The sequence below is a fragment of the Rhinichthys klamathensis genome, unplaced genomic scaffold (assembly GCF_029890125.1).
Source record: "Rhinichthys klamathensis goyatoka isolate OS25496 unplaced genomic scaffold, OSU_Roscu_1.1 h1tg000059l_1, whole genome shotgun sequence".
NCBI lineage: Eukaryota > Metazoa > Chordata > Actinopteri > Cypriniformes > Leuciscidae > Rhinichthys > Rhinichthys klamathensis.
This window is the reverse complement of record NW_026606604.1, coordinates 247,740-274,027: the sequence shown is the minus strand read 5'-3', so window position 1 is coordinate 274,027 and position 26,288 is coordinate 247,740. Positions and strand designations below refer to the sequence as shown.

Here is a 26,288-nt window from a genome sequence, read left to right as displayed (position 1 = left end):
AACTTCAAAAGCCGCCATTAAATAAAATGAGCGCCTCAAGTTTCAATGTAGAAATGCGGTGCTGTTACGCATTCAACAGGCTAGCGGTTTCAGAACAGTTCGCAATTACTGAATACTGCATATTTAGGCCAAGGATTGCTTTGGTTTACTGTTAATTAAGTAAAGCCATTGATTACTATATGGTGTTATGTTGTAGCTATGGTTGTAGGAGTGCATATTTTATCTCCTTCATCTGCTTAAATGAGCAGCTGGAAGCAGTAAAGCAAAGACTTTTCAAAATAAGAGTCCTGGTGTAATTCTGGCAAGTTTATATTAAAAGTCTTGCATTGTTTATATATATATATACATATATATATATATAAAGTATGTATACATATAATTAATTATTAAATACAATTTGAAGTAGAAATATTTAAAGACTTTGTGTACTTTTTGTATTGTAATAAATAATTTTGCTTCTAAATGTCTCCTTGTATGCCTTTATTAAAGGCACAGTATGTAAATTTCACCAAGAAACAATTTCAAGTGATGGAGCGTGGAATAATGGGAGTTGTCGTGTTCATCTCCACAGCCGTTTGGCTTTATGGGTTATATTTTGCATCAGAACCCGCAGCAAATGATAACGAATAATTGTGGTCCATCACGAATGTGCAGAACAAACAACTGTGGCTTGCTAGACACTACCAGAGATCAGCGGCTTTGACGCTACAACTAATTATTCTGCATTTTTTTTCAGGAAGCACAATGTGGCAGCTGAGAATAGGGGGAAATAGCGGCATTGACAAGCGATGCAATGACACTGTTTAAATCCAGAGAAATCCGTCATTTTAACCATTTTTGGAAACATTTGAGATAGTCAATAAAATATATAACATTGTTCTAGTGGTTTTTGGATATTTTAATTATTGTACCATTATTTTCTACATTTTTATTGCACACCTAAAGTGTTTTAATGCGCTCCTAACTTTTTCAAGTTCGGAGCACCTCTAAAAGGACCGGGATGATCTGACACTCCCAGCATAACAAGGTCACGCTTTCTTATTTTAACCACTGATAGTGAAGGAAAGAGATTCGTCACCCAGAGCTTTGCAGAAGCATCATCCCTGCCCACAGCATCCAGGCAACCAATGAGATCATCTAGCATGCTTGTCATCTCGAGTACGGCTGCTGGAAAACTGTGACTCTGGTTGTGGCTTGCATGTGTAGCTGTCATTTGTTGATAAGGCTTTCTCCCTGTCGCTATCTTTTGATTGAATAGAGCCACTAATAGTGTATGGCACAGATCCCTTTAGTGAGAAACAGGGCCGTAGCGTTGTGTCGCTCCTCCTCCTCCCTTCTGCTGCTTTTAATTCCTTCTCCGTGGATCGTATTCACAGTGACCATGGAACAATTTCACACATGGGATCTCATGCCAAACAGCACGGGGACGTTGTGTGTTTGCTAGATGGGAATGCAGAATTTGGAATGAACAAAATAGGACACAATTTAATATTCATCGTAAGATTTAAGGCCTGAGAGATTCTGATTTGCGAAATATCACATGGTTATTCGAATGATATATTAAACACAAGGGCGCCACCAAATTCATTTATCTAAGCCACTGAAATTGAGCTATCTGTGCTACAAAAATGGATCTACTTGACATATCTCATATTTTTTGTGTATTACTTGCTCCTGTTCTAAAAGAAATGATAAATTGTGAAGGTAGGCACAATAGACTGCATATCTGACATATGATTGCAACAAAAACATCTACACAAAAACATATGGTGCTGTTTACAATGCATAAATCTGTGATTTCCATTGAATATGATATTAATTGATGCTAGTGTGTATTAGATATTAGAGATTATTTCATTTATTATATTGATTTTGGCTATTTAATTGAACCTGCTCATTCCTCTATTTTTACATTTAGATTATCTTTGTTGTCATCTAATGATCAAAGTTAATCTTTTAAAGTTAATCTTTAAAAACACTAATTTAATAACACTATTCAATGTAATATTTAGAGAATTTTAAAATATATAAAATATAAAACCCAAATGTATTCAGACATCTTCAACATTTCTCACATTATCACAGTTTATTCGCTATAGTTTAGAAAATGGTAATACATGACAAGAACTCAGAGTTATCAAATCAGTTGATATTTCACTGGTTTTGGCCATACTTTTGTTAGACTGTCTCACAAATGAATTAGGTTGAATAGTCAGCTGTTAAATTTAAGTACATAAATAGATAATACCAATTTAGGCCAACCAATTACCAAGCAATGCTTCATTTGGTTTAGTCTGTGGTGTAACAAGTTCTTATTAGCAATTAAAGAAGAAACACTTAAGCAAAACATGTTCAGGTCAAAGTGTCTGAATAATTTTTGGTCCCAAATTTTTTATCAATATTACTGGTAGTCCACTGTATGAAGAATTTGGGTATAATATGTCACAGTTTACTTTATTTTGCTATCCTCACTTACATAAATTAACTTAAGTGTCCTGCAATAACTAGTAAAAAAATATTAAAAAATGAAATGTGGTGTCTGAATAATCTTTGGTTTGACTATTTTTTATACTGAGCAAAATAATATTGTAATGCATACATTCATACAGAATTGAGAATCATAGAGATTCATATCAGCCATTTCTAAATTATTGGCCATAAAATGTAATATGTATAATATATGTATAATATAATTAACGGTCTATTTGTATTAGCCCAAATGTTTATTTCATATCCCATATTTCCATAACTTTATATTTCAAAATAATATAGTAATATAGATGGAGATGTGAGACAGTGGTTATATATTTGTTATGTTTCTTTTCTCATCTTACTATATTTCTACATATATATCTGCTACTTTTTTCTTTGCAAATTATATTATCTGAAATTTCTTAGTACTTAGGATGTCCTGCTTTTGCTTGAATCTTAAATATTTCTTATTCATTTTACATCCTTTTGCATCCCTTTGCATCATCTTTCTTTTTATTTCCATTAGATTAGATTTCGAATGCCAAATTTGATGTATATTCCAAAATGTCTATGAATCTCCTGTAATCAGGTTTAGGAAGTTACCCACATTTCACATCATCCCTTTCTTTTCATATTATCATATTTCTCTGTTACAAATCCTCAAGAGTGGAATGTAACTTTGATATGAGTTATGAACCGATAAGATGATAATCTATTGTTGAACCAAAAAGGGGCCATTACATAGATAAAATTGTTATAATTATTCTCATTAAGCTGATTCTCGGCACCGTGTGACTTGCATTGACAGCGACATTTTTCAAAATGCTTTTATTCCTCTAAAAGTGTATCCATCATCTTCACCTGAGAGACTGGCAACACACACACACACACACACGATCAAATGTTCCTGGGAGCTGTGGCAAATCAGAGTTGTCAGATGTTCACTGAATTGAACGAGGAAAAAACAGAATTTGATCTTGCATAGAGGCTGATCACTCAGTTTTACCTGAACAGTGCAGTCAGTCGAGACCTGACTATGATTAAAATGCCCCCTTCAGCTTTCAGGAAACACCCAGCTGACAGCTAGTAGCCAGCGGGACAAGATGTGATCATCAAGCACAGGTGCACATTAAGATAGAAGACAAAGGACGGGCAGCTATGCCTGTTTAGATTTTTTTTTTGATTTTTTTTTTATGCAATATGATTATTCTTTGTGCTGCTGGTATTGAATCTGTCTAACAGTCCTGGAGACATCAATTTTTCATCTTTGATTGTTTGTCTTCATACTGCACTGAACAGATACAATACTGTATACATAGATGCAGATGCACAATGGCGATTGAAATTAACATCGAAGTAAGTTTTTTTATTTATCCAATTGCAAAAAATAAACACATTATATATAAATATATATACATACACGTCGTACAGGTACTGAAACTTAGTGAATGGCTGCAGCAGTTCTAAGAGAATTCATTGGGCCCAACAAAACAGGCCAAAGAACTAAAGAACATCACAGGGCAGATCACCTGGAGCACAGCTACTGAGTCAAAGCACTGCAAGAGTTCACACACCTCGAGAGACATTGTTATATAAAAAGTACATTTGAATTATTTGGCAAGAAGTGACTTCTGGTATGTTCTCCCCACAGAGCGGCCCAGCCTGGCCTGCAGCTAACATCAGTCTAATTGAAATAATCCAATTTTCTGCTAAATATAAACAATTAGCATCATTGCATATATGCAGGTGTAAATATACCATCACAGGCATAAACTACATTTTAAAATATAATAAAAAAAGAAAACATTGTTTTATGACACACATAGTACACACACACATATCTTGGGGTTTTCATGTTTTATGGGGACCTTCCATATACATGATGATTTTTTTTTTATCATGTATATTTTTATTAGGGTTATACGCTAACCCTAAACCTACACATCACAGAAAACTTTCTGCATTTTTAGACCCAGCTAAACTTTGCAAAAACATCCAATGTCCCAAAACTGTGTGGAAAAAAATGTGTTATGGCCTGACGTATACATCTAATGTGCAAACAATGAAACAAACAGACAGCTGATGTGAGGATGTGAGCCGGTCTTCAGATGCTTATGTAGAAATATTTCAGTCTTTCCAGCTAGTAAACTGATTAGGGAGATGCATATAGAATTTTCTGGATTTAATCTAATCACCAGAACATTGCACAGGTGCCTTTCACTGTTATCGTGGCACACATACTGTGAGAAAACTAATTTAACATAAAACAGGCTTTAAATGCTTTGGGAAAAAGGCAGTCTTGGCAGGATGGAAGAGCTCTGTAAATCAGAGAATCATGAGATAATGAACATGCTGGCTATTAAAGTGATTTGCCTTCCTCGGGCAAGGTGAATCGGACTCATAACCCGCCAATAACAACCAGCAGTGTTTCCCACTGAAAGTCTGTTCAGAAAGTACAGTAATGTAGAGTTATGGATAAAGGACAACGGATAGGATTTTTTTATTTTTTAAATAGCATATCTTGAACACTCAATACTACGCCAAATGAACCTAGATAATGAGAATAGTACAGACTTAAATGAATCACAAAAATGTAGTAGTTCCTCTTTGTCTGATTTGAAAAATGAGCTGACATGCTGTGAATGAATGCTAGATAAGATATGTCATGAGTTTGGTCATTCTGCCGGTGATCGTCTGAGACAGTTGTGCTATTTGCTCTGGGCAGAGATATTTGTGCAGAGGAAAATGTCACATGGACAAGTAAATCCATTTTGTGACATGCTTCTCTTTCGTCTTCCTCTTTGGAATACATTGAAATTTGTTTTAGGATCGAACAACGATTTGCAGGTCTCTCAGTAATGTGTCTTTGCCACGATCCTGACATACGAGCCATCTCGTTTTTGCTGTTTTTCCTTTTATCTGAGCCGATCCTGGATGCTCCTTTGTTGTGTTCGCAAGTCAAACAGTCCTTTGCGCTTTCCGTGCCAAAATTATGACCATAAGCTTCCAAACTAATAATGCCACATAAATTTCTAGTATAGCCTAAGCTTCTACAAAGCGAATTATACTGCTGTGACAGCAGTGACGCTTGGCAACTAATAGATAGGGACCCTCATGATGGCATACTCATAAATTATCGGAATAGCTTCGGAAAATCTTTAGTTCTTTGGCTTATTCCACGATGATTTACCCTGAAAGTGTATCTATGACAGACCAGTGAGTCTTTCTTTGAATTTTCACTTTCAGTAAATTAAAGACATGATCAGTTCATTTTAAATGGTTATTGGCTTGTACAGGCCAGATCTTGGCATACCTCTGGTTTGCCTTGCCCACCTTTTAGCTGAAACTTTTATCCAAATATCCATTACATTTATTACGGGGTCAATCCCCATGACGTCCTGAGGTTAATAGCTTTGCTCAAGGACGCAGTGAGGATGGCTCTTGGCAGGGTTCTGAACCTACAACCTTTTGGTTACCAGCCAAGATCTTTAACCACTAAGCTACAGCATCTTTTGCACTCTGTCTTTTCTAACTTCTCCCTACCTTTCTCTCGCTGAACTGTATTTAGAGTAAACGACCACAGAAATTTAGTATCATCATAGCCTTATTACGATTTTTTGGCATGAAATTAATGTTTTTCAGTTGACGTAGATGATTGTATGCTCATATTTACTCCCTGAAGCAAGTCTACATGTTTTAGCAATGGGTTCTCAGGAGAAACTATAATGCTTTATTTTCTTAAATCATTAATTGTTTGTTTTCCATCTGTCACTGTAATGCAATGCAGATGACAGTAATTATGCCGGTTTGACGCTATAATGTCAACTGTAATTGGGTACTTCAACAGGTTGAGAAGGCACAAATGACAGTGTACTATTTCCATGTGTCCTCTGAGTAATGGGGATTGTCTGGTGAGAACAAGAGTTATAAAAGATGTAGATCTTGGTTTAGACAGCCATATGTGAATGCATTTCTGTTTGATTCTCCTGGTCAAAAGACTGATTTGACTTGGGATTTGGAGACGAATAGCTAAATATTGTTTGAACATGGCAGATGCTCATTAGAATCAGATGTCAGATGTGTCTACACTTCTCACATACAGTATGAGCAAGTCCTCCCTCCGTCCAGGGTTGTTTCTGATTGAGTGAACAGCTGAAAGCAAATAGCGGATGTGTTTTCATATTGAATACACCAAACTGCCGCTATCAGTCATTTCTGCTATGGCTCTTCTGGGACAGTTTGTGTCTGGAACCTGTCTTTGCATATGCCATATAATTTATTGCCATTCGTCATTCAGATAGTTGTCCAGTTTGGCATACACTGTTGAGAAAGGACAACAGCATGCAATCTTATTTGGTACACATTTGGAAACACATCTGGACTGTCGCTCTTTGTCTCATTATGATTTTTTAATCACTTTTATGTCTAGTGTACACTGAAAAAAGAAAAAAAATCACTCAGAAATTGCTAGTAAATTTCACAAATAATTACAAAGAAATGGCAAATAACACTGAATTAGAAGTAGAAAGACTGTTTTCTTGTCAAATGTAATCCAATAATATATATTTTTTTCAATTTGTTTTTTTTTTACAGTGTATGCAGCACATTAGAAATGACAATTTACAGGAACTTTCATGGTTGATTGTTACAAAAATTGATCAATCCATTAAATCGCTAAACACTGACAATTCCAAATAATACAATAATCACGATATAGCCTATTTTTATTGACAATTTAATTTAATAAAAAAAAAGAAAGATTAAGTGAAGTAATTTTAAAGAAATTGGAAGTAACGTGAAAGAAATGTAACTATCGGGATTTTGTATTCAATTTACAATAAAATAATGAACATTTTATATAATATACTGTATAACAAATATTTATTATATTTATTATAATAAATATCATCGTAATATAAAGTTATATATACATATATGCATTTTATATTATGTAATAAATTATATAATAATATGTATTATAGTATATACAATTATATTTATATAAAATAAAATGTATTGTTACATAAAAATATGATTAGTATTTTAATAAGGCTATGTGTAGTATGAATTTACTGTGTATAAATTTTTTTTTAAATGCGGATATCTTTCTCCATTTCTAACCCTTTATCCACGTACATTTTGTGAAACATAAAACTCAGCTTTTAAACAAAACATCATTTGTCTTTAAGTCAAACAATAACACATTGCTACACTGGGCATGTTGCCATTTACCTTTAACACTCTATCACAGTGTTTGCAGTGAACATTGTCATTATTTATAGAGACATGTTGTTGAATATGCCAGTCCTAGTGGTACACTTTTATAATTTGAGTGTTTTTGTTGCGCACGTCGCCCACTACTTGTATTACTGAACATATAGCTGATTCTGCTGGAACTTAATTCATTTAATAATTAGCATTTTTACAACACATCAAGCCACATATCTTGTGTTTTCATGAACATGATGACTAAAACCAGCTCAGTGTTAATTTTCTTTATATCTACTGGAAAAAACTACTTGTCTTGGCATTTTAGCCTTTGTAACTGTGACCCGCTGGCTACCAGCATGGAGTAATGACCAGCGGGAGCACAGCCTCCATCCTCCAAATGCTTTGACTCTTTAATATGCTGGTGTTAATGGAGCCTGCAGTCAGAAAAGGTCTACCATGATGGGCATCTCAGCTCAGTAAACATTGGCATCTCTCAGTTCTTCCTGCATCTTGTGTCAAGGGTGCTTTCACTCTCCTAAAATAAATTTGTAATTTAAGGGCTGCTTCACTGCTTTATGTTGTGTTATTTCGTGTGATCATAATGTTTTTTTTCTCTCTGTTCTTCTTTTACAGAAAAATGTGATGAAGCTCTGGTCACACCACTTCCCCATAATGCCTTCACCAGCTCCTCAGTGTTCACTAGTGGCTATGCACCTGGATACGCTAAGCTAAACAAAAGAGGAGGTACTGTAAAGCATTTTCATAATACTTGCTCATACACGTACAGTATTCACACCCACCAATGTGAATTGCAGAATGAACAGACCTTTTTTTCTCTCGACACAATACCTCAATAAACACTCTTGAGCTGTTGTTTTATGACAGCAATATATTACAAACTTCAATTTCACAGGTGCTCAGACTTGATATAGTTTTGTGTCATTTCAATAAACATTCATGCACTATATGGCACCGCAGAGTCATTACTTCAGTAACTCCAGGCGTGAATTACTGGCTTACAATGGCTCATCCCATTATGCCAAACTGTGCTTTCGGAAAACACTATGTGCTTAGGACTAATTGTGCGAAAATCTACAACAGATGTGGCAACGTTATGATTTATCTTGGTGATATGTGCATAATTCACATATTTATTATTTTCATTTTGTTCCTCGCCACTCATTAAAAATGTTGTTTAATTAAAATGGAAGTTCTTGTGTCCTCGTAGGACGTCTCTGAAGTTTAATTTGGCATCTGCGACAGAACAAGATCAAGTTTTTTTCTTTTTATGAGGGCGAATGTAGAAAGAATTGAACCCACTGTTAAATGTGCGTCAGAATTTTGCTTGCTTTTTGAATTGATGGGCTCTCAGGGGAGAGCAGATTCAAATTTATGTTTTGTATATGGGAGTCTGGAGACCGTGGGACTGACTTTAAAGGCTTTAAATTGCATGTAATTTCCAAGCTCAATGAGTCACTTGGCTGTATTATATACAAAAACCCCTCTAATATGTAACTGCTTTGTATTACAAATTCTTTTAAAAGCGTTTAGGCACAGTGTACGCTGCATATAAATCTTTCTTACTTGAGACTATCTCTCTGTAAACGGTACTGCCTATGTATGAAGAAACGGGTGTTCTTTGAATGTCTGTATTAATTAATTTTTGGTTGTTTATTCTGTCAAGCAGAGCTCATGCATACATGTGGCAGTTTACTTCAAATGAATAGTTCACCGAAAAACTCATAGCTTGGGTCGAGTCGTTATTCTGTGATAACTTTTATCGTTATTTTATGTAGGGATTCACAATATATTACTACCATTTTGGCCATCGGATGATTTTAGAGAGATTTTATTATTATGATTTTTTTATTATTATTGGTATTGGATAAGTTATGGTTAACAAAAACTATTTAAAAAATTTGATTAAAAAAAAACTAGAAATGTTGCCTCTGCTGCAACTAACTGAAATAAACAAGTTTTAGCTGAAGTTCTAAAATTTCTAAAGCTGAGGTGAAAATAAAGCTGTAACGAGTATACCCTGTTCTGTTGTTTGCATTGTGTTTTTGATTCTGTCCTGAGATCTAGTTTGCCTCAGTCTGTTTAATTAGTTATGCCATTCACCTGTGCCTTTTCAATCTCCTCGTTAATAATCTCATTTTGTTCTGTGCACTTAAGCCTTCAGTTCTCCCTCAGTGTTTGTTTGTCTTCGTCAACAGTATAGCATGTGAGAAGTATATTTTGTAAGATTTTAAGTTTTGTTAAAGATCCTGTTCTTCCTTGTCTTCGTGAGCTTTTATCAGCACGTTTCATGACAAAAGCTAAATGGAAAGTAAAATGATAAGATCACATAACAAAATTACTACCTCTTAAACTAAAATTAAAATAAAGAAATAACGAAATAAAATCAGGTTTGTGAGGATGTGAGGGTGAGTAAATGATGAATTGTTATTTTTGGGTGAACTACTCCTTTAATACCTCCTCCGCATAGAACGTATTTAGGAGGATGGTATGTTTAACAACTAGATATAGTTGTTGTTTGCTTGGTTTTTGTGTAATATAACCAGAATTGCTTCAGTGATGGAAATAAAAGTTCAGACAGCATAAAAGCACACAAGATTGGCAGGTGACGGTGGTAACAGCAGCTTCCAGGTGTAAGGCTGGCATTTCAATTCAACCACCTTTCTCACTGAAGGCCGGTGGGGTTTGTGAGAATAAGCAATGGGATATGCCCTCTGGCACTGCCTCCATCAGCAGTCAGCATAGTGACACAGGGTTCCTAGTCACTCTGAAAGCCACACAGTGGTGTCCAACGAACATGTTCTCCAACCTGCCCGTCTGCACACATGAGGTTTCATATCAATGGCATGACAGCTATGTGCACAATGGCAGCTCCCCCTTACCAACCCCAATTTACTTTAGAGACACCTAGGCGAGTAATGCTTGAAGAAACACTCAGATTTGAGTTGGTTTTTTATTGGAAGTCTTGGTGATGTGTGTCATGTTTTTCCCCAGTATCATCAGAGATTGGATTCTTATTACTGTATGAAAGTCATAGGCCATAATGCATGTTAATGACGCCTTATCAGAGTTGAAGAGAGGTTATTCCTGTCAGTTGTGTCATTCTTGCCCAGAATTCCCATGCAGATATGCAGTTGTCATCGATCTTGCATAAAGTTATTTAGTCATTAAGACAGTGAATAATAGGGTGATGTCTGGACCTCATCCTGTCGATGGAGTATGACATTTTTATATATAATACACTGAGGATTTTTCTCTTTTTTACTCAATGTCATGAATAACAATGACACTGCGGACTCTCTAATGAAATCCACATCCGTACAGCACATCTGTTCCGCTGAAATCACTTTTTAAAATATAATTAGCTTTAGGACAATGACTGTGACCATTTCCAATGTCACTGAACTGGAGAGCCAAGAAAAGATCATTTTGACAGCATTAGAAGTGCCCAGTCGTGCCAGAGTACAGGATGCCGTGGGACCCTGGATGATGATGTCACAGAAGAAGGCTCATTAGTTATAGTTAGATGAGCAGTATCATGCCAGACTAATTCCAAAGACTATAGATATAGAAAGACGGTTCACTCCTATTAGTAATGAATGGGAGAAACTGCAATTGGGAGAGCCAATTGCTGTTTGAAAAAGTCATTGCGTCACTGCAGCTGCCAATAGAAACTGGTTTCCATAGAAACCTGAGACTCCTGCTTAGGACTGCACATGCACATTGGCTCGACTAGCTTAAAAAAATACCTTTTTAATGCTATTTGAGGATTAGAAACAACATTTATGGGACACTTCATGTCAGATTTTGTTGCTGATTTGAAATATGTGTGAGATCTGAGAGCAGATCAGAGATTATTCATTCAAACAAAACAATTACAAATACTTAATGGCCACGCAAGCTTCAAAAACATGAGCCTAGCTTAAGGAAGAACGTTGCCAACACTAGGTAGTTCGTATGGATTGGTTCGGAGATGGCACAGCTTGAGTCCCACAAAGATAATGCCTGAGGTTGTTTGACCCCCCCAAGACAGATATACAAAACAGACCTTTTTCTTCTTAAAGACCTCCGAGTGACCTCTCATGGAAATCTCTTAAAAAACACATAGACGGCTTTTACATGATCAAAATCCATCAGATAATTTTAAAACAATGCTATGGACTTAAAATCAAAGATCGTTCAACTGCATAATTCTATATCATGTCTACAACCTATGTGACTTATGCCTAGATCACACATAATTCATGCAGTTTCTATAAGTATTGAATGGTTGACTGAAAGTTTGTATTGTTCCCTACCAGTATGATCATCTGCTCATAACTCAGAAGATGACTTGAATGAAATCTGTGTAAAATGTATTGTATTCTTAGTATAGAAACCATGTCTTAATTGTACTTTGCTACAGCGAGAAAGTTAAGTGACTCAGATAACGTGTAATTTATGGTCAGAGGAGGAGAAACGGCCACATCTGAACCAAAGACGATACTCTTTTCTTTTCCGTTGAGAGTCTCGGTTCTAAGTTAAGTTTTGCTGTAAAGTTTCGGTCAACGGTTTAACAGCAAAGCCTACTTCCAACTTCAAACTTCATCCACGAGACTTTCCATTCATCCGCCAACACACCAACTTGATTGGCCTCCCAAGAACGTGGTTCCAGAAACGACAAGACCGCCAGCCAATCAACGAACCAGGGAAAACCCCCTTTTTGAGCAAAGGATGCCGACAAAGGGAATCTACATGCAAGGAACACAAATGCAAGATATACATTTAATAACCCCGCCTAATGAACGATAGAAGGGTTAAATTGATGATTAACGGTTCGTTCAGGTCAGGTTTTACAAAGTGCACATAGAAACTTGGGATTTCATCATTTCACTCTTAAAACTCATTCCTTCCTCACTTTCTTTCTGCAACTCATGTGTGCGTGTGTGTGTGTGTGTTTGTGATAGATAGTAGTTTTATGTGTTAGAATACTCAATAAAGCCTTGTTTATATATTTGTTTAAAAGATAAGTGTCATGTGTTATGTGCTTACTAATAAATAGTGTTTTCACTATAGTTTGGATATTAATCCGCTGCAGAGCTGATAGTTACTTGCCCGTTCATGTGAACGCTGGACGATAAAATAAGTGATTCTTTCAAAATTCCCTATTAATTAATTAATTCCCTTTGCGCTAAATTGACCTGTTTCCCTTGCGTATGCTATTTGAGATTTCAGGATTCCCTCATTCAAATAGATAGGACTTGGTCTTGGATGCCTGAAATAGCTACCTGGAGGTATTGCAAATATGGCCGCAGAGTGAACAGACTTTCCTTGAAAAGGACTTTGGTAATGCCAATCTGTCAGCATGCAACATTCTGTCTCCACTAGTGATGCATTATTTAGCCATACTAATGTATTTTAAAGAGAGCACAAAATCAATAGAAAGCAGAATTGTTATTTATCTACTTTGATGGGTGACAGTTGGTTGTGATATCCTCCTATATTCTTAATCCATCCCGCCCACCCGTCCGTCCGTCCGCACATCCATCCATCCATCCATTCATCCATATGATGGGAAGTCATATCATATACAGTCGATATCCTTTAGCTTTGAGGTGTGGTTAAATTATTATTTATAGTACAAATAAAACAGTTCTCAGTTTATTTAAAGTCCAAATGTGAGACAGAACTTTATTAACTGAATATAAAATTGAAAATAAGATGCTATAAAAAAAGCATCAATACTAACAAGACTAAATAATTCCCAACACCTCAATATATATACTGTATATATACAGTATATATATATATATATATATATAAATTATGTTGGATGACCTAAGTAGGATGATAAGATTGGACTTGTTCAATCAATAGAAATGGGATTTAGTAAATTTTTTCCATTGCATTGTTTCCATCGTTTTGTATAGTCTATATAGGACCGGCCAGAACATTTATGCTGCCTTTGTGTATTATAAAGTATAGAAATGGGCCTACATGATCCCATTTTCCCCTCCTCAAGAACAAAGGTGAAACTCTGGCTATGTGTTCATGCTGTTCATTAGATCTTTTTAGAAGCATATAGTGCTTTAATACGCATTTATGACACAGCTCACGCATCTTTCACTCAGTCTCCTAAAGACCTTGACACTATATGAAACACATCCATCACTTCACATTTTTCATATGGATTTACATCAGCAAATGGCCTGTTGAAGGTCAGCTTTAATCACGTCGCTGTGGTGTGTGAGATGCACACAGTCCTTTCGGGGTCCACCCTCGGCATCATCTCAAATCCAGACATCAGGTTTGAGACTTGCTTAGGCGTCCTCCGCTTTCATTCTGCAGTAAGGGCATCTATTTAGCAGCAGTTCATCTGTGAGATGAATCTGAGGGAAAGGTCAAATCTCGCTTCATCAGAAACCTGTTTGGCCCTCACAGCTGGAGATGGGAAGGGACAGGCAGCTGTATGTGGGAAACAAAATAGCCTTTTGGAAACTAATGAGAGGGAGAGGTGGGAAAACTGAGGTGAATGACAGAGGAGTAGAAAGGTTCAGTACCCCAGCATTCAGTCATGTACCCCAAGCTCAGCTGAATACCAATGTGTCCATGCATGAGATTGAGACTAATATAAGGAATGTGAGCAGTGATCCATGTCCTTTATTTCCCCTTCTCTTTTTTTCTCCTCCTGCTTTCTTATGAAGTTAGAATTAGTTTCATGGGAATTAAATATTTTTCTCTGTCTATTTATATATACTGTATATACAACTTCCCACATTCTACCAAAAACTTCTGTCCTTGATTTTTTTCTGAGAATGCAATGGATTTTTTTTAGTAGTCCATTTGCTTAGATTTTGCTAATTTCTTGGCAAATAATTTGTGGATACAACAGTTCGTTCTGGTTCTCGAATCTGATTTGCCGAGAGCCTTTTCCAGCCAAGCGATATTCTAACGGTATCACCACGGGAACCGTTTCACTGTTTCACTCTGCTTGCAGCATTTCTCTCTGGCTGTTATGTAGATACAGTAGTAGTGTCCCGGAATTGGGAGCTTTGTCCCGCATCTTGCAATACGTAATCAGTGTCCCAGATTTCAATAATGTCTGTTTTATTTATTTCTTTCCTGAAATTACAATACCAAAATAAGAAATATAATAGTAAAAATTGTGATTGGCGTTTAAAAAGCCGTCATGTTAGCTAGAGTGGGATAATAACCAACCAATGCATTCGTAGAAAGGAATTTTTCTGCTGATGACGACTGTGGATGAAGCAGAGGTACCATGTGGATTGTGGACCTCATTAAAAGTCTTTAAAGGGTCATTAATTGGATTTTTTTTAAATCTTTCCTGAGATGCACTTTTATGTTAATATTATTTTTACATCAAAAATATTTTACAATTTATAAATAAATGGCTATTTTCTACCCTGATTTTAGTCCTCTGATTTGAACGCTCTGTTTGAAGGGGCGTGTCTACTGTAAGATTTCAGTGAAAACACTCACTGCTGTGATTCGCTGACATCTTTGCATATGAAATAAGCATTACATGTGGAACCCTCTCAAATACTTTTACTACGTTTTTACTAGTACAGCTGTCGAGAGTAACGTATCATGAAGTGTCGATTATAGCATTATATTTAGATCTATTCCCTTCACATGAAAGGTTGCAGTGATGAGCATTAAGCAGATGACAGATAGTCTGTTGATCGCGTGAATGCAGTGATCTCATCATTGCAATGTGATTTCTGCACTCTAACGAATGCTTTCACCATAAATAACAATGGAAACAGTAAGAGCTTCGTTGTGCAGTGTAACAGCGTCATTGATTACATAATGGGAGTTTTGGCAAGTATCCAGATAAACTCACCCTGTGTGATTGACAGCTTCAGCGATTGTAAAGGGAGCGTTCTTTGACCGCTTTCTGTATGTGTTTTAATCACAATTTGAATATGTTCATGCTACTAGGAGAAACAATGTGAAGTTGATCGTTTAGTCACTGGCTTGATTTACTGATGCATAAACAGTATTGAACGATTTTGAGACAAAGAAAATCTGTCTGAACTTGAATAATTACACTTCAGAAATCACTAGGCGCGTTTCCATTACAGATTTGCGCAAAACTTTTGCGATTTTTTTCTAAATGTCGATAAAAAACTATTGTGAAATGACGGCGTTTCCATTAACCGATGTTATGCGACTAAAATGTATTTTTTTCCTCTCGCGATAAGTCATTCCAAAAATCATGGTAACGGTCCGGATGTTGGTAGGTTTATAGCCTATATCACAGCCACCGCACTAGACATTATTATTATTAATGGAAGGAGACGTGGTGTGTTATCCAAGCATTAATGGCAGGGAAAGACCCTTATACTGAGAACGGCACATAATTTCCTGGCTGTTTCTCCCTCATTTCTGCTCCGAGGTCTTGATTGTGGCATTTCTTTGAGGTTTAGAATCCAGTATTCCTGTAATTATTGTTTCTTTTATGAATTTAATAAAGAACTCTGTCTCGTATTATGTCCAAACACTTTTGTGTCCATTCGTTTTTCCTTATTTAACCCGTAATTGCAAAACGAAAAATGAACGGTTGTATTTTTAAAACGCAAAGTTGAACACCAAAATTTTAATTTGAACTGTACCTACACACCAAATGCTGCGCAAAAAAATAAATATCGACGAATTTTCAGATTTTTGTTTATGACTTTTTGCCCCTTTATTAAACATTTAAAATATTGACAATTTAAAATGAAAAAAAAAGAAGTAGATTTTACTGGTTTTCTAAGGCCAAATTAGAACCTGGAAATTATATTTTTCCCGCAGTGCTGAATGAGAAGAGCCATATAACCACAGCCTACAGAAATGTGATTTATAGGTGAGTTATAGGCTATAATAATTAATAAATGTGTCTGAAAAAATAACAAGGCATTTTAATTGTTTATTAATAAAAAATCAGTGTCGGCTAAAACATCTCCATCTCCGCTGTAAGGCGGGTGCACATTTAGAGAGAAATGCACCTTTCATACGGATTACATAATCAGAAGGTAGGCTATTAGCTTTCGATTCGAATTCGTTTTAAAGTGGACATTTCAAGCTTTAGCTTAGGCTATATTTTGTTTCAGTTCTCGCGCTTCAGTTCACGGAGACCATGATGAAGCGCGCCTGATTGTTTTATTTTATTTTACAAAAGCACAACGTTTTCTTGTTATTGTGAGTTTACACAAATAAAAGCAGTTGCGAATAATGTATTATTATTTTCTGTATGACCAGAAATGATAGAGTAGCCTATTTTAAGTTGTTTCCACTGTTGATAGGAAAATGCAAGTGTTCGCGCCCGCGCCCCCCCTGCCATGCAGTGCACGCTCCACACTCCGCACAAACACTTGGATATGCGTCAAAATCTTGTTTATTTGTGATAATCTTAGCCCTGTATTATGAATGAGATGTGACGAATTGCTTTGATCCTTTTTTGGATAAAAGCATCTTCTACGCAGCCTAATAAATGTTATAATAATGATGATAATTATTATTATATTATTTGCGGACACGGACCCCAAACTCACCGCGTCTTCTAAGTCAGGTGACTGTAAATGCGCAAAACCTGTTTCCATTGCAGTTTTGCGAAATATTCCTTTTTCGAATTGCCTGAAAAACCTCCTCATGCGAGCGTAAAAACTTTTTTGCGATAAACGGGAGTTTTTGCGAAATGGACGTGTTTCCATTGAGCGTATTTTCAATTCGCAATTTCAATTTGCGCAATTTGAAGGGTAATGGAAACGCGGCTACTGATAACGTAAAATAAAGTGCAACCAATATTTTATATAAATAACATACCATATCTGTTATTTAGAAAGGGTCTGTTAGTGATTGTGATTTCAACTTTAGTGGAAGTTACATTGTTGCGCCATTATGGCAGCAAAGCCTGTCTGTATGAATAAGTCAGTAGTAAAGACTTTTATATTGAAAAGGACTGAAACAAGGTCGTAAACAAGGAAAAATGTTTATACTTTAAACAACATCCAGACATCCATAAGTTCATAAGACATCCATAAGACAACTTACAAATGCTTTGAAATGTGCTTTCATTGGAATTCCCCTTAACTGTTAAAAGGACAAAGATAGTGCTTTCCTCAGATGACATTCAAACTAATTTTTTTGTGATTATGAATATAAGATTGACCTGAAGAATATCAGCAGGTAATGTACTCGCTTAGTCGATTTCTCTCTCATAACACTCTACTTGATTTGAATCCATGGCGGAAGAAAGTATTTTCCCACCAAGGCACTTCTGGCTTTTAAAGACACTCTGTTGTTGTTTCTTATTTATTTACACAATTGTGTTTTCGAACTGTTGTATAAACACAATATCACACTTGTAGCCGTGCGATATGGCCTGCGGTCTCATGCCTATGGCCAAATCACAGCCCTGCTGATATAGAGCGATATTTGGATTTTGGAACAACGTGAGTGTGAATATATGACAACATTCTGGAGATCTTTTTTTTTTTTTGGATTAACCATTTCTTTTATTCAAATGGTGGATGAAGTTTTCAAATAAAGCTGAGGCAAAACTTCTAGCATGAAATTGATAAAACAGTAATGACAGCATTTTAATTATGAGTTCAGACAGATCATTCTGTGATTAATGTGCAGCATACTCCCATTGATACTGTCCTGCCCGTCGCTTTGCTTCCTCTTGTATAAGAAACCAATACTGCAAATGTAATGTGTGCATCTTCATATGTACATTTGAATCCAGAAGTGATCAAATAGATTCATATTTTCAAGTCAATGAAGTCATAAGTACGCAATGCAAAAGCATATCACTAAAATGGGCATAGCAAATCACATAGGTTGCGAGTCCCTTTCCTTTAGTGTCAGCGTGTTAGCAGATGGTAAACTATTCAAAAATTATGCCATATGATTTATCATCGCCTAGGTGCATTATCATCACAAAGTCCTACATGCCACATCTATAAGGCTACACAGATATCCCATCAGGCAGGGTTAGACAAACATAATGCAATTTATTTTTCATCTCCTCAGTTCTATGTTTTCTTGTTTGATCAGATTCATTGAGTGTTTTTATTTTTATTTTATCTGGTCCTAACGTTACAACTCCAGGAGCTATTTTGTCTTCTGCCTACCCATCTACCTATTTTATCCCCCTCTTTCTCAGAGTCTGGTGTCCTTCCAGTGCCCTTTTTCTGCTCTCTTTATCTCCTCAGAACATCTGCCTTGGTGGCAGGTTGCAGGTGGCGGTGGAGTGGATGTCCCCTGGCTCCCTTACACTCTCTTAAGCTTCTGTCTTGTACTGATCCATGGACACCCTAAACTGCTGACCCTCACTTTATGTCCTCACTCTGACTCTCCCTTTGGCTGGCTGCAGTGCCATTCTGCTTTATGTTTACAATGAAGATAGTAAGGAACTTAATGGAGTGGATTTACTTCTAGGTTGGGATGCCCTGAGCCGATCTCAAGAATCGGTACCGGGGCCGATTAAGCTATTTTTTAACTGATCGGTATCGGCTATCCTAAGCCCGATCCTTTACTCTACGTCAACTGTCGCGTAGATGTCATGCAGTAGGTGACGGTATGCACCTTCAAGTAGGTTTTCTAACTGCTATTAAAGGTGCAGTATGTAATATTGACAGCTAGCAGTTGAAATGGGTACTGCAGTCCAAATTCAAAATATTGGAGATTTGTTTGCCCCGCTCCCTCCTCCTCAGCTTGACGAGCCTTAAGTTGATCCGTTGACTTATCTGCGTTTTAATATGCCTCTCTGGTCATATAACTTTTTAGATGGATGCTGAGGCTTTATAGGTCTGGTAGAATCTGCTATCTCTGACCCTGTTCATTGCTGTCTTCCATGTCTGCAATACTCTGTGTTTTCCGCAAACTGGCAACCCGTGGTGTCGAAATAAGTAGCCCCTTTTTTTACATTTGAGCCACTGAGAAACTCTCTGCACATCCCTGTACTGGATTGGGTTTAATAACTTTAATGTGCTTGAAGTGTGAACCAAGCACTAGAAAAATACATTTATCGGATCGGGACTAATATTCAATGATTCAGATCGGATCGGGGGCACAAAAAAACTTAATTGAGACATAAATATCAGCTTTGCATTTAGGCACTCTCAGTTTAAACAATGTCCAATTCATGTTTGTCATACCAATACAAATACAGATAAATAAATAAAAAGGCTTCGCTATAGAATATAGTATTCATATCTGGGTGTTTCCTTATGGGCACTTTTGCTCCTGTAAAATTGCAAGTTTGTTTGTTTATTTATTCATTTATTTATTTATTGAAAGTCCATTTCCACAATATTCCACCATATCTCAAATTATGTGTTGTGCTTAATATTATTTTGTGGTGGAAATGACACTGTTAACACTTTTAGAATAAAATAAATAAATAATATTTTCACAATTTTCACAAAGCTGTGACAATTACCGCTGGATTGGAAATGATGCACAATAAAAATATTCTGCTCATAAGTGATATTTTTAATTTTCTTAATTTTCTTCACACACTTGTTGTCTTTTATTTGGTAACAATCATTATTAGGGGTCTACATTTTGAAAGAATGATCATTCATCATGTTCACACAAATATTTAAATACTTTTTTTGTTTATATCACTCTAATATGGATTAAGTAATTTATGGGGAAATTTTAGCCCCAGTCCAGCCCTGATGATTCTCCACTTCTAGGGACAGAAAGAAGACCCTCTTATGATAAAACTATTTAAAGTAAACTCCTTGAAGCTGTTATGAAGGTTGCATTTATGATTTTGATGTGTTGTAGCCTGTAATATTTTTTTTTTAATACAGTGTATCTCTGTGTTAAAGATATGATTTAAAAAAATATATATATATTCCTGCGGTAGAAAAAGTTGATATGCAAATTATTATTATTTCATATGCAAAGATATGCTATGAAGGAGGCCCTATGTGTTCATAATGGGAATTACATGAGGGGTTGAAAAGGGGTCGTGAAGGCACTGGGAGGCGTTAAAAAGGGGTTGTTTTGTTAATATTAATGGTTGGATTTACGATATTTAATGATCCTTCAAATATCCCTTTAACAAATGTTCCAAAGCCTCCAGCTAAAAGCACAGATAAAACATCTGTAAGGCAATCTGTTCTTAAGACTTCCAAGAGAAGTGAGAACAGAATAATACAGATGTTCCTCTTGAATATATCCAGTTAGTTCAATAGACCCAACACCATAACAGATTATCTTTGATAAATTACAAAGCTCTTGTAGATTATCGACCCATTCAATTTGTAACTTTGAAAAGAACATGTATAACATTTACAAAAAAAAATCTAAAACATTTGTTCCTGTTCTGCTTTCCTCACTCCCCTGTGTGACACAACCATAAAGATTTTAGATCAATACAACTAGATGCTGAGCATTGTGCTCTTTCTCTAGGTGCGGGGGGCTGGTCTCCGCTGGACAGTGATCATTACCAGTGGCTGCAGGTCGACCTGGGAAGCAGAAAACAGGTCACAGCCATCGCCACGCAGGGTCGATATAGCAGCTCTGATTGGACAACACGCTACCGGCTGCTCTACAGTGACACAGGCAGAAACTGGAAACCATACCATCAAGATGGCAACATCTGGGTGAGTATCATAATAATTCATATTGGCCTACTGTCGTTTTTAGTGTTGGATACTATTGTTCAAAGGTTTGGGTCGGTAAGATTTGATTCTTTCAATTTAATGAAAACCTTTTTTAAATGTCTAATGCTCACCAATGCTGCAGTGATTTGATGCAGTGTTGATCAAAAACACAGTAAAAACAGTAATATTCTGAAATATTATTTCAAGTTAAATATATATATATATAAAAAAATTAATTCAGGATTATTTATTCTAAATAACACTGTTGATGAGAAATAATAAATCTTTTGAAATAAATATATTTAGTAACTAACTGACTCCAAACTTTTGAATGGTAGTGTCTGTGGAAAATATAACCCATTTGAATGATTAATTAAAGTTTTTCTCTCCCCCCATATTTCACTGGCTCTTCTTGATCTTAGTGTTCTTGTACTTTATACTGACACCTAGTAGTGTGGACGCATGATGATTGTTTACTAACGGCTGTTGCTTCAGACCAAAGCTGTTTGTCTTTTGTTTTGTTCCTTTTGGTTTATATTGCTTGTTTTGTTTACATGTACTTATATTTGTTTTTTACCTTGCGCACTGGCTAAATGTTATATTGTATGGTGTGGTAACTTCCAAATTGCAAAACGCCTTGTCATTGTCTTGTGTTTTAGACATGACAGCTCCTTTGAGTTGATGACCCACTTCATGTAAAATAAAACAACTTTTTCTTGAAGATTGACATGACCCGGTGCAGGATTTTTATTCACATTTTAATCAAATTGCTGTTCAGTTGTTTACGTATAAAGTTTATTTTTTATTTTTTGTATTAGACGGTAGCATCTTTAATGTGTGGAATGTTATGAATTACAAAATGAAATCAAGATTCAAGATTGGTCCTTGACATATTCGTAAAACACTGGTTATGGTGGCAGGGTGTTAGCATACCTCTTCCACATACTGAGCTTACCAAGGACGACTGAAGATCAATGAGTCAAGAGGATGCTTTGATTTCTTCCTGGGTGCTTTAATCAACAGTAAGCAATCAAGGAAGCACTTAGATCCAGAAAAAGACGGTTTCACAGACTGATTTCAGGCTGATGGACTGTGCTTAGTACCCACAGCAGAGGGGAGTGGAATTATTACTGGACCAACCAGTGATCCACACAGGGTGGTCTTAAAGGGGAATCGTCATTGCCTTTTATCCTGCACCACCTACATTTTGCTCTTGGACATTCTCAGCTCACTTCAGATGATTTCATCATTTGATCTATCCAAGTTTGACGTTGAGGCTAGACTTAATACTAGGTAAAACAGTTCAAGTTTTCAAAGGAGTCCCATACTCTTGGAAGAAAATGTTCTATATATTCTTCTATTCAGACATTATTTGTCCAGAAAACATTTTTTTTATTTCCATTCTCTTGCATCGGTAACAAGCATCCTGATTTGGGTTGCCAGATGTCAAGATAAAAAATCCCCCAAACTGGGCTTTTCTCTTAAAAAGATCATTCTGCCCATTGAGCGATATGGTCCCATATATGGGATTTTTATTTCTGTGCCCCCGAGAGTACGGTCCCACATATGGGATTTAGAATGCACAGTGACGTCCCATAACTGCCAGATTTAAACTGTGCTTTCGTGCGTTGGCTGGGGCTGAGCTAGAGATGGACGCGCTCAGCGCTTGTCATATATCACAACTATGCAGTGTTTTCAACCACATAATGGTTAACCTTTATTTTAGGTTTCAGACATTTAAATAGAAATAAGCACTAGTAAAACAATACATTTGGAGTTTGTAAATACACACTATTTCTATGGAAATAGTAAATAAGCACTATTTCTGCTTCCATATGTCTATGGAAGCAGCAATAACAATCTATTCAAATATAATTTGCCAACAGGTTTTATTCATATCATATCAGACACACATAGTGGGAGTGACTATAAAGTTGACTATTCTTCTCCCAGTTTACCGGCCACTTACTTGCATGTATTTCGGGAGAAACTGATGAATTCACGTGCTGTAAATCCGACTGACAGGACTCTCTGAACTGCGGCGCAAACAAACATATCGGCGCCCATCTCACGATATAGATCGAGATCATTTATAAAGGTTTTTTAAACGACAAAACACACTCACTTACACGTATTTGAGAATCGGAATATCAGATAGTTGATGACATGGTAAGCAAGTTTGTGAACATTTTGAATAAAAAAGGAAAAAGGAAATACAAGTGATACATCTGTCATACAGTGTTATTGTGTTTGCGGAAACAAGAAGGGAAACGTTCTAAAATAACGGTCGCCTTGAAAAAACTCACTCTGGTCAGTTAGAATATTTTAAACTTACTCGTGAAAGAGTTAATATTCTCCATCTGGCAACCATGCACACACTCTCTCGGCACTGAAAAAAAAAAAGTGCTGATGAGCCGACAACACTGACAAACATGTATGTTAAAGTTTATTGATTGTGAGAATCTAATGAAAGCATTATACAGCGAGTCTGCTAATAAATCTACGAGCAAACCTTATCTGTGACGAACTGTAATAAATCCAAACATGATTCTTGCCCATGACTGCATATTTTCTAAGGCTACAACAACTAATCAATAATAATCAATAATGAAAATAATCGACAATGAATTTGATTAATTGCATCTGTGCACTGTGCACGGAAAACATCCAGGAATTACGTCCCTTTACTGCAGTGCATAATGCATTTCTATGGACATAACACATCTGAATAATAGCGGAGGGCACAGAGTGAGCTGCTTGTGCATGTTCCCTCACAGAACTTACATCTGACTGCTAAATCCTTATCTGTAAATGTTACAATGTCACACAAGTATTTCCATTTTGCAAAAAGGCTTTCAGTCGATTATCAAAAATAATCATTTGTCAGTCATCACTTCAGCTGAGGTTTTTAATCTCAATCTGTTCTTCACCCAAAGCAATGTCTTCAGAAGATTGTATACATCACAGAAGTACAGTGGACTTCTTTTAAAATGCTTGTCTAATTTTTGAAACTGACAGTAAAAGTGAATGTAAAAGTACAGCTCAGACTTTGTTCCACAGAAGACTTGTATTAAATATTGTCATTCAATATTTGAATGACATGATGACAGATATTGTTTTATTTTAACCCTAAAAGTTTAGCCTTGGGTAATTTAATCCACTTTAATAAGTTGAATATGATGCCAGAGGGACATTTAAAGCTGCTGTCCGTAGCTTTTTTTGGGTTAAAAATTATCCAAAATACATATTTGATAAAATACATAACCAGCCAGTGTTCAAAACTATCTGCTTGCCTTAGCTCGATGCAAAACGGTAAGCTTGTAATAATGTTTTTAATTTTAGTGGTACTGGTGGATTTCCGCGGGAGATTCGAGCATGTCTTTGCGTCATTACGTCACATCTGTACACATAAAGGAGGAGTCTCGGCTAGTATAAGCTATATTGCGTGTGAGGATGTTGGAGGTAGAGATTTATAGCCTTTTCTCACAGCACTTGATATAATTAAACTTATCAATTTGATGGCGGATCCAGAAAGGTTCAAACGACGATCATCATCAGTGACAACTAGAGACTCACCCGCTGTAACATGCAAAAGACTTCGTTCGGACTTCGGAGTGGCTACAGAAAAAAAAGAGACTGCAACCGGACCCATGCGAAAACAAGGATAATATCGGAAGGACATTACATGATGTAGTCACGCAATGCTTGCTGACGTTGTTAACATTAACAATTTGAGAACATAGTATAGCTACTTTGCACGGTTTTGCGTGAAATGATAACTTATAAGCAATTGTTAGATTTAATCAGCGCGATTTACTGCAATGTCAGAACCAGAACAAAAGTGAATGTTTCTTACTAGTTCAGATGACATTTCCCGGTGAAAATTCTTATGTTGGTCACACTTCCAAAAAGAATAATCTGTGATTCTGAATGACAATATCCACATCGGCGCGGTGACTGACAGCTGCACACTCTCCTCAAACACTGTGTTCATCCGCACTGTGCCGTGTCGAGGGTGTTGAACTACAACTCACGTAAAGTTGATAATTCCGCGAATGACTGCAATTGCAGATTTCGAACAGAGATGGCGACAAAGAGGAAAAATGCCGGACTGCAGCTTTAAAAGTCATCTGAAAAGTCGTGCGAATCAAGAGTAACGTTTCGGTGCATGGTGCATGATAAAAGTTTCCTCATTAGAGCAAGGCGTCGTGAAACTGACGCCTTGGGAATCATTTTGACCATGCTTCAATATTCGACGCTTTAGGCACCCTTTAGCGTCAGTTACATGACACGATCCTAGGGCGTCATCTTGCTGACACTTTACCTTTAACGTCAGTTAGATGACGCTATCTAATCCTAACCCTACCCCAGACCTAAACCTACCCGCGTCATCTAACTGACGCTTAGGTAAAGCGTCAGTAAGATGACGCCCTAGGATCGCGTCATGTAACTGACGCTAAAGGGTGCCTAAAGCGTTGAATATTGAAGCATGGTCAAAATTGTCATTTTAGTGACGCCTTGGGGTGAGAATGCGTTGTATATTCACCTTTGATTTGGCCCTTTACACCACCTTTAGTGATGAGTGTTCTAACGGCTGTTTTTGTCTTTGCTTTCAACAAGAAGCCTTTACAAGGGGAATGTAGCTCATCAAAATGTTTATCAATATAGCTGATGGAAATGCTAATTATCTCTGTGTCGACACAATTTCCATTTAACTTGTCGATACTTAAAGGGACACGAAAAGCTTGTTTGGAAACTATTTTTCCCCTTTTAATGAGTAATTATCAACACTAATATGCTGTAATTTATGTAGGGCTGTCAAAATTAACTTTTTTTTCAGGTTAACGCATCCATTTTTTTTTTCTGTCATCCTTTGGCTGTGCTTCGGTATATGATCAGCCAGTATATATCATTAATTCAAGTGCTATTAAACCATTCAAGCGCGATAACATGCAAAAAACAACTTAAATCTGCACTGTC

The 26,288-nt window shown here is 36.4% G+C and overlaps 1 protein-coding gene across 1 annotated transcript in view; it reads left to right on the top strand.

The window, feature by feature from the left end:
- cntnap2a (contactin associated protein 2a) overlaps positions 1–26,288 on the top strand; it is a gene marked incomplete at its 3' end in the record, with an annotated part of 380,680 nt that overhangs the window by 146,219 nt on the left and 208,173 nt on the right. The window contains exons 2-3 of the mRNA XM_056248806.1: positions 8,317–8,427; positions 21,115–21,308. Coding sequence (XP_056104781.1) covers positions 8,317–8,427; positions 21,115–21,308 — 305 coding nt within the window. The remainder of the gene's footprint in view (positions 1–8,316; positions 8,428–21,114; positions 21,309–26,288) is intronic.